The following is a 14,771-nucleotide window of genomic DNA, read 5'->3' as shown; positions in this document are numbered from 1 at the left end:
TAATCCTTAATCAATAACATTACAGTGAGGGGAAAAACATACATGAAGCAGTCTGGAAAGAAACAGATGCCTAAAGAAAAACACAGGCTAATGATACAAACTGATAATTTGACATAACATACTGTGCTGTTGAGGACTATACAATGCACGGTACTTCTGAGGTGATTCATCAAAATAATGAATCCAGAAGATGTCTAGGCTACTCTTCCTTGCCCCACTCTGCATATGTCACATCATTTACATTCAGTGCGTGCCACTGACAGGAAACTACCAAACAGATCCCTCACTGGTGGGATTCAAATGAGCTTGTTTAAAGCAATATTTTAATTGGAAAAATATAGATAAGTAGCCTAATGAACAATAAGTTCAAGCAAGTTAAATTTAAAGAATATTATAGAATTTAATGTTTCATTATAACACATCAACGACATTGAAAGCATGAGAAATGAACATATTGCCTTATACAAGCTTATCCGTATGTGAACCTATTTGAGCCATAATGCACTGAACCTGTTAAAGTACCTGTATGTGCAGCTATCGTTTTGTCCAAGAGCAAAATTCGTTTATTGTGTATGCATGTTCCCTTGTTCTTACACTTGAAGGCTGCTTTGGGGTTGGCTATATAAATCTATGGAGAGCGCGTTTCGCAGCACGTGATGTGGCTTTCGAAAGTGATGCTTCATAAATATGCACATACAGAGAGAGACTTCAGACATCGCAGCAGCCGCAACTTAGGTCCACTGCGGGAGGCGCACATGAGAGAGCAGATGCCATTCTGAGCGCACATCAATAAACCTTATAAACCAATAAATAACTAGATAGTTAGACAAAGATATTTTCTATGTAATTGTAAATGTTTTTACCGTTCCTTGTTTTAATGATTACATTTATAGTTCTTTTGTCAGGTATTGTGAGTCAAGGTTGGATTAATGGTTGGATACAGTTTGGGTGGAGGGACCTGTGCGAGCAATGTGAAGGTAAATACTTTTTATTAGGTTATTATAAACTCTTTATGTGTCCTAATCAATGCCTGACTTCGGCAGGAGCCCACTCGAGCTGAAGACTGTGGCACCTCAAATGTTCTACTGTTTGAGTTCATGCATATCTTAGAATATTAGCTCAAAAGTATTTCAGAGTTCCTGCACCTACATATAAACGGTGCCGGCACTCAAAATGAGTTTTTCATTCATTTCACCGTACAAAAACGAGAGGCTATTGTAGGCTATAGCAACGGCATCGAATTGTAGATATACAATTGAAGAAAAATAAGCCGTTAATTAATGTGAAAAATAAAGGTGAAACCTAATGAACAAATAATACATGCAGGTCTCATTGACCAGACGTAACATAGTGAAAGTAAAACCCGAGAACCTCAAATGAGTATGATATGTTACATTTGGTATGTTTACATAAGACAGAAGGTTACTTCATTCCAAAACGAAAGGAGGGTGGTTGGTCAGGGTGGATGGGTGTCCTATAACACGAACGTCTAGCAACCTGAATGTTGCGCGTTTGAATACCATCATGGACAACTAACATTTCAGAAACTTTTCTACTACTTACTACTTTTTAGCTACTTTGCAACTACTTAGCATGTTAGCTAACCCTTCCCCTATCCCCTATAACCTAACTCCTAACCTTAAGATAAATAAATGTTTATTCACTTTTAGATAACAGTATAATACCCCATCAGCTTCGGTATGATTGCACCTGTGCACCATCCTGTGGCTACTGCTAAACATGAGAATGACAGTAAAGGGAATGTAAAGGGAATGTATAACAGGAGCTGCATTTAGTGATCTTCGACATAGACTAGCTTGGCCAAACGTGAACAAAATAGACTGTCTCTTGTTGGACATGAGTTATCTGTCAGGAATGGAATTGTTCTCTCTGTGTGACATGCAGGGCAACAGCTAGGTAACAGAGAACTCCCTTTGACCATTCATAATGGTTAACCTAAAAAAAAAAAATGGAATAAAAAGCGTTGCCCCTCATGCACCCCACAAATCTGAGGGGGCACCAAATACGTAAGGGTGGCCGGAGGTGGTCCGGGAGTTGGAGAATTTCGAATTTTTCAAACACCTGAAACAGTTTTCCTGCCATATAGAGCCATAATCATTATGCTTAATTCTTTATAAGAAATATGTCAATTTTTCTGCATAGCTAAGCATACATCCTGAGCTGTTTCTATCCTCCTGACTGGCGTTTCTTTTTTTAAAGAAACCAAATATGCTTCTATGCATCTCTGCTAAAATCTGGGTAGAAGATTGAAAGGAATGTGAATCTTATTCAGTACATTTAGTTATTGCTTGTTTTTCTAAAGTCTACCAACCTTGGCAGCAGGCATGCCAGCTAAGATAGTTGGACAAGCTAGCTACTCTAACTTAATTGACAGCCTGAAATGGATTCTTTGAAGCTAATTATGAGGTTGGGAGATTGGGAACCTATCTGAGCTAGCTAAAGCCAACTTCATAAAATTGCTAGGTGGCTAGTAGTATTACAGTATGTCTCAGTTGCTAGAGCATGGTACTTGCAACACCAGGGTTGTGGGTTTAATTCCCACGGGGGACCAGTACAAACACAAATGTGTGCACTCACTACTGTAAGTCACTCTGGATAAGAGTGTCTGATAAATGAAGAAAATGAAAAAAAGTATAATATTTATAATTGTAAATAAAAAAACAAATGTATTTATTTTTTAAACAGGACAAATCTGAGGGTCCATGTGCCACTGTGCCCCCTATGGGCATGACACCTCTGCTGATCATCATTAGATAATTCCAATTTTATAGAATTAAATATACAGGTAACTGCCAAATTAAAGGAAACACCAACATAAAGCGTCTTAATAGGGCATTGGGCCGCCACGAGCAGCCTGAAGAGCTTCAATGCGCCTTGGCATAGATTCTAGTGTCTCGACCTCTATTGGAGGGATGCAACTATTCTTCCATGAGAAATTCCATCTTTTGGTGTTTTGTTCATGGTGGTGGAAAAAGCTGTCTCAAGCGTCGCTCCAGAATCTCCCATAAGTGTTCATTGGGTTGAGATCTGGTGAGAGGAGACACACGCACACTTCTAGTCATGGTAACTAAAATAATGGGCAACTGGGCATTTTTATACATGACCCTAAGCATGATGGGACGTTAATGGCTTAATTAGCTCAGGAACCACACCTGTGTGGAAGCACTTGCTTTCAGTATACTTTGTTTCACTCATTTGCTCATGTTTCCTTTATTTTGGCAGTTACCAGTTAGAAGGTTGTAATTAAAACACCCCGATGATTTTGCTCATTCAAGCAATGTGAGAAAAAGCCCAATCTAAATTATAGTTTAATTTTGGCAAAAGAATATAGGATTAAATGCCATTTTGAAATGACAACTCTTTAACAGTTTAACTGTCATAAAAGAGCACAATTCTTGCTGTGCTTTCCAATTTCTCCTGTTCAATGTTAAGGCATAAACACAAACATTTCTCTTATCATTTCATAGGTTAACCAGAGATCATCTTAAAACCCAGTGTTCACCTCTCAGGCCCAGTCATGAAGTCTGTGCTGGATGGTGTGGCAGACACCACCTTCCGGACTATAACCTCTGGACTGCTGTACCTTGGCTCCAACGATGCCAGCTATGATGACGCCACCGTCAACACTGACTTCACTAAGGGTGGATTGTCCGTCCAGAAGCCTTTACCTGCTTTCCGCAGTAACTCTTTCCCAGACAAGGTGCCTGGAGATGAAGAACTCATCCTAAAAGGCATTCCATTCTTCCCTACCAATGCCACAGACCTGTTTGGCAACAGTAGCGGCTTTGGTGATGAGGGAACCGGAATCCAGTGTGCGGAGAACTTCGTGGACATGGAATGCTTCATGATCCTGACCCCTAGCCAGCAGTTGGCTGTGACGGTGATGTCCCTCACTCTGGGAACCTTCACCGTGCTTGAGAACCTTATCGTGCTGTGTGTGATCCTCCAATCCCGCACACTGCGCTGCCGCCCCTCGTACCACTTCATAGGAAGCCTGGCTGTAGCCGACCTGCTTGGCAGCGTCATCTTCGTCTACAGCTTCCTGGACTTCCATGTGTTCCACAGAAAGGACAGCCCCAATGTGTTCCTCTTCAAGTTAGGTGGGGTTATCGCTTCGTTCACAGCCTCTGTGGGAAGCCTGTTTCTCACTGCTATAGACCGCTACATCTCCATCCACAGACCCCTGGCCTACAGGCGCATCGTCACGCGGACCAAGGCTGTCATCGCCTTCTGCGTGATGTGGACTATCTCCATCGTCTTCGCAGTGCTCCCTCTGCTGGGCTGGAACTGCAAGCAGCTCAACTCGGTCTGCTCAGACCTTTTCCCGCTAATCGATGAGAAGTATCTGATCTTCTGGATCGGGGTGACCAGCGTGCTGGTCCTCTTCATTGTCTACGCTTACATGTACATCCTGTGGAAGGCCCACCACCACGCTGTGCGCATGCTGAGCCGCACCTCCCAGAAGAGCCTGGTGGTGTACTCAGCAGACGGAACGAAGGTGCAGACCATGCGCCCTGAGCAGACACGCATGGATATCCGGCTTGCCAAGACCCTGGTCCTCATCCTGGTGGTGCTGGTCATCTGCTGGGGCCCTGTGCTGGCCATCATGGTCTACGACCTGTTCTGGAAGATGGATGATGATATTAAGACAGTGTTTGCTTTCGCCAGCATGCTCTGTCTGCTCAACTCAACAGTCAACCCAATCATTTACGCCCTGAGGAGCAAGGACCTGCGACACGCCTTCCTCAGCTCATGCCAGGCGTGCCGGGGCAGTGCCCAGCAACTGGACAATAGCCTGGAGTCTGACTGCCAGAGCAGGCACATCGCTGCCAACAGGGCTGCAGAGAGCTGTGTGAAGACCACTGTGAAAATAGCCAAAGTGACTATGTCTGTCTCCACTGAGACATCTGCAGAAGCTGTTTAGCTGGTCATTATCATGCCACAGCGATATTGTGCAACTCATCTGTTTCAGAGGAAACTTTCTCACAAGGTGGTGGCCCTTCCACAGGATGTAATAAATTACACAAATAGCTAAACGCTTCAACGGTTCATTACTTCATTGTTTTATGTTTATGAGGTGTGCTAGTATAGTGTTCTAGTGCCTAAGTGCCAAATTGATTTGTAAAGGTGATGAAGAGAGTGGATGGACTCAAAATGTGTTTGACCTATCCAAGACTGTCGTAAGTCTACTGCTGATCATAGACTTAATGATGATCAAACTGTAGATAGTACTGATGGTGAATTCATGAAGGCTTAGTATATTTTTGTACTGTGAATTCAGGTTCTGAAACAATGATATCTTAATTCATGGGATAAGGGGCTACTGAAGTTTTTGATTAGAAGTATGTGTTATCAAGATGTCAATATGTGTACCATAAAGAAGACAAATCTTTGAGGCTTTGAGCAGCCAGAAGAGGCATTGACTTTGTCCAAGCATCATGTACAAATATACAGTATGTTTTGTGAATAGTTTACATAAGGGTATAACTTTAATATGTGTTTATTTAAGACATGTACGATTCCTAAAGCAACAGAGTTGCTCATGTATTTTCTTTTTATACCTGTCTAAGTTTATGATTTAATACAGAAATAACCGAGGCTTAGGATAAATAAAGCCTGACCTGACTTTGTGGAGACAGCTCCATTGTCTGTTGGGAGTCATCTTTCATACAGAAGCTGGATGAATCTGAAAACCACAGTGTTCAGTTTAATGACATCAATTAGTCATTTGAAGCCATAATAAGCTAATCTACAAGATGTGTTTAATAAGCCAAAAATCTACAATGGAATTCTCTGTAATGTAGGTACTAACCCCTCCCCAAAAAATCATCATATTTATTCTGCCTTTCACTTCTTCCTCTCTACTCTTGGCTATAGTAGTATTTTTTCTATAAAAATGAATGCACACCAAACAATTGTACAGTGTTGTACAATGCAGTTCCCGAAAAGTGGTGGCCACACTATCATAATAATCATGCCATAGATTAAATTCAGATGACTTTTAAGTGGTTTTCATTCAATTCAGTACATTTGTGAATAACCTTACAACTTGATAAAAACAATGTGAACCTGTCAATCTTATCAAATTGTTTCAGTGTTTGAGGAGACAACAGCTACCCTACAGCAGGCCTAGAGCTCAGCTTTTGGATTAACTAAAAAATAAGATAGCCTGTTAGTTTTTTGGTTTTCTGAGTACATTCTTATCAAAAGCAAGCCTTTCATTATAACTGACAACATGTTAGAATGGAAGTTATACTGTGTATGCATTGTGTGAAAATGAGCCTTTTACAAGTGTTGATGAAAATGTAATTTTCAATTAGATTATATAGGAATTTTAATCTAGAACTATGACTCAGTTAGCACAATTGTTCTTTAGACATTTATCTTGGTGTTAAACTACTACTGACAGCTGTTTACCAGTGTGCTTCGCTGCCTCTTGTTTGTTGAGTGTTGGAGATCAAATGTCAACTGTCAAGTGGCTTCTGTACAGTGGTGGAATCTGAGGATTGTCTGTGGAAAAAAATTATCTGCAGGATTCAACTGTTTCTTTTTCTTCCGTATTGCAATGTAATGTTTCCAAGCTTTTGAATAAAGTCACAGCTGGTTATGATGTCTGCTGACCATGTTCATTTTTATTTGATGAATAGTTGTAAGTACAGTGTGTTCAGCTTACAAAAGGCAAGAAAATCACAATAGAACAAATTTGATATACTCATAAACTGTAGTAGCGGACACCTAGGTCATGTTTGAATAACATGCTTCCTTCCTTCCTCCCTCCCTCCTTTGAAGTAATCTTTGATAACATGGTGTTAGATCTAACACAAAGAAGTGTAAGCCATACACCCATATAGCTTCTACACCTACACCAATCAAGTCAGACATGTTATTACTCCGTCTCAAAATGGCTGGAAGGAAAGACACAAAATCTTTTTTTTCTTCCAGGAATGGAAGGGAAGCAATGATTCCTGAAGCTGATTCTCGCCCTCTTCTGGACGAAATACAACACTGCCCTCACTGTCTCACATTCACACAGGATGGGAATTTTACAACAATTCTTCCTTGTCCACATTATAGGCCTTTTTGGAAGATGGTTTATCAGAACAATCCTGCAAGATGAATGAATAATGATTCTATGGCCAAATACAGGGCCTGGGGTTTGTATGTATAATGCATCTCAGATTAAACGTTCTGATCTAGGATTAGGTCCCACTGTCCATGTAATCTCATTCATTGTGATCTAAAAAGTCAAAACTGATCCTTAATAAGCACTCCTACTCTGAGACTCTTGATACATATAGGGCCCTCTACATGGGACTTTGAACCAGTGCTATTAGCACTGCTATACCTTGTCTGTTTATAGAACAGTTCAGATTTACAGCTGAACAGAGACATATGACAGAGGCAATGTTATGACTATGATTTAATAGGATGTCAGTTCAGTTATATCTGAACGTGGACACATGGACAAGCAAATAACATAGAGAGAGTAGAGAAGGAAGTGCACCTCAAACACAATGGGGCCAGTCCTAAACTAAACAGAAAGTATATAGCCTACTACTGACATACATGGGAATGTCCTACATAAGAGAGAAACATTGAAGGAATATTGAACTATTGTCCAATCGTTTGAAACGGCTGTGGGATGAGCTGTTGAATGAGCTGTTATAGCCTAATATATCTCCTGGAAACTTCATGATGCTTTTTCCTGCTGGTAAATAAATCACATTGCAGGACAGGGCCAGGTTTCCCAAAAGCATCTTAAGGCTGAGTTCATCGTTAGAACCTTGGTAGCAACATCATTAAATATCTGAGTGGTTTCCAAAAACCATCGTTATTAAGGTTTCAGTTGTAAACGCTCGTAATCTAACGCCTGCCTCAGACCAATAGTAGAACAGTTAAGTGCGTCGTTAGATGCTTTTTTGCCCTCCTGCATTACTTAAAACCTCTTAAAGATCTAACCCTTTTTTTCAATTTTCGCCTAAAATGACATACCCAAATCTAACTGCCTGTAGCTTAGGACCTTATGCAAGGATATGCATATTCTTGATACCATTTGAAAAGGAAACACTTTGAAGTTTGTGGAAATGTGAAATTAATGTAGGACTAGGATAATATAACACATTAGATCTGGTAAAAGATAATACAAAGAAGAAAACGTGTTTTATTTTTTGTTCCATCATCTTTGAAATGCAAGAGAAAGGCCAATATCTGACGTAGAAATCTAGGCGCAATTTAGATTTTGGCCACTAGATGGCAGCAGTGTATGTGCAAAGTTTAAGACTAATTCAATGAAGCATTGCATTTCTGTTCAAAATGTTGTATCAAGACTGCCCAAACGTGCCTAATTGGTTTATTAATACATTTTCAAAGTTCATAACTGTGCACTCTCCTCAAACAATAGCATGGTATTCTTTCACTGTAATAGCTACTGTAAATTGGACAGTGCAGTTAGATGAACAATAATTTAAGCTTTCTGCCCATATCAGAAATGTCTATGTCCTGGGAAATGTTCTTGTTACTTACAACCTCATGCTAATCACATTAGCCTACGTTAGCCCCCCACGGGTGGACACCGATCCTGTAGAGGTTTTTTAATAAACAGATCTCCGCTACACATAGAATCACATGGTTAATCCATCTCTCTGTGACCGCGGATAACTTCAGAACAAAAGATGACTGCAAATCAAATCAAATGTTAATAGTCACATACGCCGAATACAACAGGTGAGACCTTACAGGTCCTAAACGATATCATAACCACCATCGATAAAAAACAGTACTGTCTTCATCGACCTGGCCAAGGCTTTCGACTCTGTCAATCATTCTTATCGGCAGAGTCAACAGCCTTGGTTTCTCTAATGACTGCCTCGCCTGGTTCACTAACTAATTCTCAGATAGAGTTCAGTGCGTCAAATCGGAGGGCCTGTTGTCCGGACCTCTGGCAGTCTCAATGAAGGTGTCACAGGGTTCAATTCTCGGGCCGACTATTTTCTCTCTGTATATATCAATGATGTCGCTCTTGCTGCGGGTGATTCTTTGATCCACCTCTACGCAGACAACACCATTCTGTATACATCTGGCCCTTCCTTGGACACTGTGTTAACAAACCTCCAAACGAGTTTCAATGCCATACAACACTCCTTCCGTGGTCTCCAACTGGTCTTAAACACTAGTAAAACTAAATGCATGCTCTTCAACCGATCGGTGCCCGCACCCGCCCGCCCACCTAGCATCACTACTCTGGACGGGTCTGACTTAGAATATGTGGACAACTATAAATACCTACAGTTGAAGTCTGAAGTTTACATACACCTCAGCAAATACATTTAAATTCAGTTTTTCACAATTCCTGACATTTAATCCTAGTAAAAATTCCCTGTCTTAGGTCAGTTAGGATCACCACTTTATTTTAAGAATCTGAAATAACAGAATAATAGTAGAGAGATTATTTATTTCAGATTTTATTTCTTTCATCACATTCCCAGAGGGTCAGAAGTTTACATACACTCAATTTGGATTTGGTAGCATAGCCATTAAATTGTTTAACTTGGGTCAAACATTTCGGGTAGCCTTCCACAAGCTTCCCACAATAAGTTGGGTGAATTTTGGCCCATTCCTCCTTACAGAGCCGGTGTAACTGAGTCTGGTTTGTAGGGCTCCTTGCTCGCACACACTTTTTCAGTTCTGCCCACCAATTTTCTATGGGATTGAGGTCAGGGCTTTGTGATGGCCACTCCAATACCTTGACTTTGTTGTCATTAAGCCATTTTGCCACAACTTTGGAAGTATGCTTGGGGTCATTGTCCATTTGGAAGACCCATTTGAGACCAAGCTTTAACTTCCTGACTGATGTCTTGAGATGTTGCTTCAATATATCCACATAATTTTCCTCCCTCATGATGCCATCTATTTTGTGAAGTTCACCAGGCCCTCCTGCAGCAAAGCACCCCCACAACATGATGCTGCGGTTGGGATGGTGTTCTTCGGCTTGCAAGCCTTCCCCTTTTTCCTCCAAACATAACAATGGTCATTATGGCCAAACAGTTATATTTTTGTTTCATCAGACCAGAGGACATTTCTCCAAAAAGTATGATCTTTGTCCCTATGTGCAGTTGCAAACCGTAGTCTATCTTTCTTATGGCGGTTTTGGAGCAGTGGCTTCTTCCTTGCTGAGCGGCTTTTCAGGTTATGTCAATATAGGACTCGTTTTACTGTGGATATACAGTTGAAGTCTGAAGTTTACATACACCTTAGCCAAATACATTTAAACTCAGTTTTTCACAATTCCTGACATTTAATCCTACTAAAAATTCCCTGTTTTAGGTCAGTTAGGATCACCACTTTATTTTAAGAATGTGAAATGTCAGAATAATAGTAGAGAGAATGATTTATCACATTCCCAGTGGGTCAGAAGTTTACATACACTCAATTAGTATTTGGTAGCATTGCCTTTAAATTGTTTAACTTGGGTCAAACGTTTCGGGTAGCCTTCCACAAGCTTCCCACAATAAGTTGGGTGAATTTTGGTCCATTCCTCCTGACAGAGCTGGTGTAACTGAGTCAGGTTTGTAGGCCTCCTTGCTGGCTCACGCTTTTTCCGTTCTTCCACAGATTTTCTATAGGGTTGAGGTCAGTGCTTTGTGATGGCCACTTTGTTTCATCAGACCTGCGGACATGATGCTGCCACCCCCGTGCTTCACGGTTGGGATGGTGTTCTTCGGCTTGCAAGCCTCCCCCTTTTTCCTCCAAACATAACGATGGTCATTATGACCAAACAGTTCTATTTTTGCTTCATCAGACCAGAGGACATTTCTCCAAAAAGTATGATCTTTGTCCCCATGTGCAGTTGCAAACCGTAGTGTTGCTTTTTTTATGGTGGTTTTGGAGCCGTGGCTTCTTCCTTGCTGAGCGGCCTTTCAGGTTATATCGATATAGGACTCGTTTTACTGTGGATATAGATACTTTGTACCTGTTTCCTCCAGAATCTTCACAAGGTCCTTTGCTGTTGTTCTGGGATTGATTTGCACTTTTCGTACCAAAGTACGTTCATCTCTAGGAGACAGAATGCGTCTCCTTCCTGGGCGGTATGACGGCTGCGTGATCCCATGATGTTTATACTTGCGTACTATTGTTTGTACAGATGAACGTGGTACCTTCAGGCGTTTGGAAATTGCTCCCAAGGATGAACCAGACTTGTGGAGGTCTACAATTGATTTTGAAGGTAGGCCTTGAAATACATCCACAGGTACACCTCCAATTGACTCAGATGATGTCAATTAGTCTATCAGAAGCTTCTAAAGACATGACATAATTATATCTCCTGAGTGGGAATAGGTTTTTTCGTGCACTCTTCACGACTGTCTTGGTGTGCTTGGACCATGTTAGTTTGTTGGTGATGTGGACACCAAGGTTCTTGAAGCTCTCAACCTGCTCCACTGCAGCCCCGTCGATGAGAATGGGGGTGTGCTCGGTCCTCTTTTTCCTGTAGTCCACAATCATCTCCTTTGTCTTGATCACGTTGAGGGAGAGGTTGTTGTCCTAGCACCACACGGCCAGGTCTCTGACCTCCTCCCTATAGGCTGTCTCGTTCTTGAGGCAAATACAAAGTTGTTGATGTTTTTGCATTTGATAGGCCTACTAACAAGTAACATACAAAAAGATCCTTCAAATGAAAACCGATATGACTGTTTTTAATCATATTGAAATATATTTAATGTTCAATCAATGGAGTTCTATTTTGCTACATGTAGGCTACTTTCTGTGATTTGTCTCAATATATTTCCTGATATGTATCTTGCGCAATGATGTTCCAAATTGGTGATTTTGTGCATTTTTATTGGGTAAACATTAGAATAAGCCACCTCCATATTTGCAGCCGTAGGTGGTAATATCTCTCTATATGACCTGATCCATCCTCAGTAATGGGAAATAATTCTAATATTTGAAATGAGAAAGCTGATCTGAGAGCAGCGCTCGCTTTCTTTTGATCCCATCAGTATTGACACGTGCTCCAACGAAGCACTTAAGAGCCGACCGCATCAGAGCCGTCCGCATGCTTCATGCACGAAACAGTTCGGAACAGTTCCTTATGATGACATTTAGTGATGTCTTGGTCTTCAGAAAAAAAAATAGGATGTTCGTGCACACATATTTTTTTCTTGAGGCAAGCCGAAATTCGGAGCCGAAGTCCAGTCCCGTTCCTCGGTCATTGGTCAACAGTAGGGATTCTTCAATTTAGCATTTGTTGTCATTCAAAGATAGATACAGTAAAGAGGTCAAGCGAGCCTTTATGCCCCTCAAACTCAACTCTGGACCTCGAAACCAGTTCCGCTGCATTTTTTCATAGTTCCCCTCTAATACGGGACTGATTTAGACCTGGGACACAAGGTGTATGCAATTCATTATCAGGTAGAACAGAAAACCAGCAGGCTCTGGACCTCGTAGAGTAAAGAGTTGAGCTGCTCTATGCTACGCTAATCAGATTATACAAATGTGTCACAGGGGTCGTTGAAAGGGGACCAAGGCGCAGCGTGTAAAGTGGTCATATTTATTTAATTTATTTAACACTTCAACAAACTAACAAAACGACAGCCAACAGTTCCGTCAGGTACATATACAAAATGGAAAATAACTACCCACAAACCCCAAAGGAAAACAGGCTGCCTAAGTATGGCTTCCAATCAGAGACAACGAAAGACACCTGCCTTGATTGGAAACCATACCCGGCCAAAACTGGAAAACAAAACATTGAAATAGAAGACTAGAAAAACCCCACCTATAAACAGAAAACCCAAAACCACCCAACACAACCACCTGTCACGCCCTGACCGCTCTACTATGGCAAATGACCTCTTACAAGGGTCAGGACGTGACAAAATGGGAGTTCTTAAAAGTTAATTTGTGGAATATCTTTCCTTCTTAATGGATTTGAACCAAACAGATGTGTTGTGACAAGGTGGGTGGGTATACAGAAGATAGCCCAAAATACCAAGTCCATATTATGGCAAGAACAACTCAAATAAGCAAAGAGAAACGACAGTATATCATTACTTTAAGACATGAAGGTCAGTCAATCTGGAAAATTTGAAGAACTTTTAAAGTTTCTTCAAATGCAGTCGCACAAACCATCAAGCGCTATGATAAAACTGGCTCTCATGAGGACCACCAGAGGAAAGGAAGACCCAGAGTTACCTCTGCTGCAGAGGATAGGTTCATTAGAGTTACCAGCCTCAGAAATTTCAGCCCAAATAAATGATTCACAGAGTTCAAGTAACAGACACATCTCAACATCAACTGTTCAGAGGAGACTGCGTGAATCAGGCCTTCATGGTCAAATTGCTGCAAACAAACCACTACTAAAGGACCCAAATAAGAACAAGAAACTTGCTTGGGCCAAGAAACACGAGCAATGGACATTATACCGGCGGAAATTTGTCCTTTGGTCTGGAGTCCAAATTGGAGATGTTTGGTTTCAACCGCCGTGTCTTTGTGAGACGCGGTGTGGGTGAGCAGATGATCTCCGCATGTGTATATCCCACCGTAAAGCATGGAGGAGGAGGTGTTATGGTGTGGGGGTGCTTTGCTGGTGAAACTATCTGTGATTTATTTAGAATTCAAGGCACACTTAACCATCATGGCTACCACAGCATTCTGCAGCGATACGCCATCCCATCTGGTTTGGGCTTAGTGGGACTATCATTTGTTTTTCAATAGGACAATGACCCAACACACCTCCAGGCTGTGTAAGGGTTATTTGACCAAGAAGGAGAGTGATGGAGTGCTGCAACAGATGACCTGGCCTCCACAATCACCCGACCTCAACCAAATTGAGATGGTTTGGGATGAGTCGGACGGCAGAGTGAAGGAAAAGCAGCCAACAAGTGCTCAGCATATCTGGTAAGTCCTTCAAGACTGTTGGAAAATCATTCCAGGTGAAGCTGGTTGAGAGAATGCCAAGAGTGTGCAAAGCTGTCATCAAGGCAAAGGGTGGCTATTTGAAGAATCTCAAATATAAAATACATTTTGATTTGTTTAACACTTTTTTGCTACTACATGATTCCATATGTGTTATTTCATAGTTTTGATGTCTTCACTAATTATTCTACAATGTAGAAAATAGTAAAAATAAAGAAAAACCCTTGAATGAGTAGGTGTTCCAAAACTTTTGACCGGTAGTGTACATACAAAACATATTCACACACACACTCAATCACACATGCTACATTGACACTCCCACACAAAACCCACACACATTCACACACTTTGACACTCATAAGTAGCTGCTGCTGCTCTGTTCTTTATTTTAAACATATTATTACCTATCCTGATGCCTAGTTACTTTACCCTGCCTTCATGTACATACACAATATATACTAAAGTATATGGACACCCTTCAAATTAATGGATTCAGCTATTTCAGCCACATCCGTTGCTGACAGGTGTATAAAATTGAGCAGAACCATGCAATCTCCATAGACAAACATTGATAGTAGAATGGTCCGTACTGAAGAGCTCAGTGACTTTCAACGTGGCACCGTCATGGGATGCCACCCTTCCAACAAGTCAGTTTGTTACATTTCTGCCCTGCTAGAGCTGCCCCAGTCAACTTTAAGACCTGTAAAGTGGAAAAGTCTAGGAGCAACAGCGGCTCAGCCGCGAAGTGGTAGGTCACACAAGCTCACAGAACGGGACCGCCGAGTGCTGAAGCACGTAGTGTCCTCAGTTGCAACACTCACTACCGAGTTCCAAAC

At 41.3% G+C, this 14,771-nt stretch overlaps 1 protein-coding gene across 1 annotated transcript; it reads left to right on the top strand.

Moving 5' to 3' along the window:
- Nucleotides 1-706: 706 nt before the first annotated feature.
- LOC106571286 (cannabinoid receptor type 1A) lies at nt 707-6,635 on the top strand. The gene is made up of 2 exons (XM_014144184.2): nt 707-977; nt 3,489-6,635. The coding sequence occupies exon 2, from the start codon at nt 3,539-3,541 to the stop codon at nt 4,943-4,945; it is 1,407 nt and encodes a 468-aa protein (XP_013999659.1). The 5' UTR covers nt 707-977; nt 3,489-3,538; the 3' UTR covers nt 4,946-6,635.
- Nucleotides 6,636-14,771: the final 8,136 nt, after the last annotated feature.

Source organism: Salmo salar, chromosome ssa15 (assembly GCF_905237065.1).
Source record: "Salmo salar chromosome ssa15, Ssal_v3.1, whole genome shotgun sequence".
Lineage (NCBI taxonomy): Eukaryota > Metazoa > Chordata > Actinopteri > Salmoniformes > Salmonidae > Salmo > Salmo salar.
Note: the sequence above shows the minus strand (reverse complement) of the source record. Positions and strands in the feature narration are given on the sequence as shown.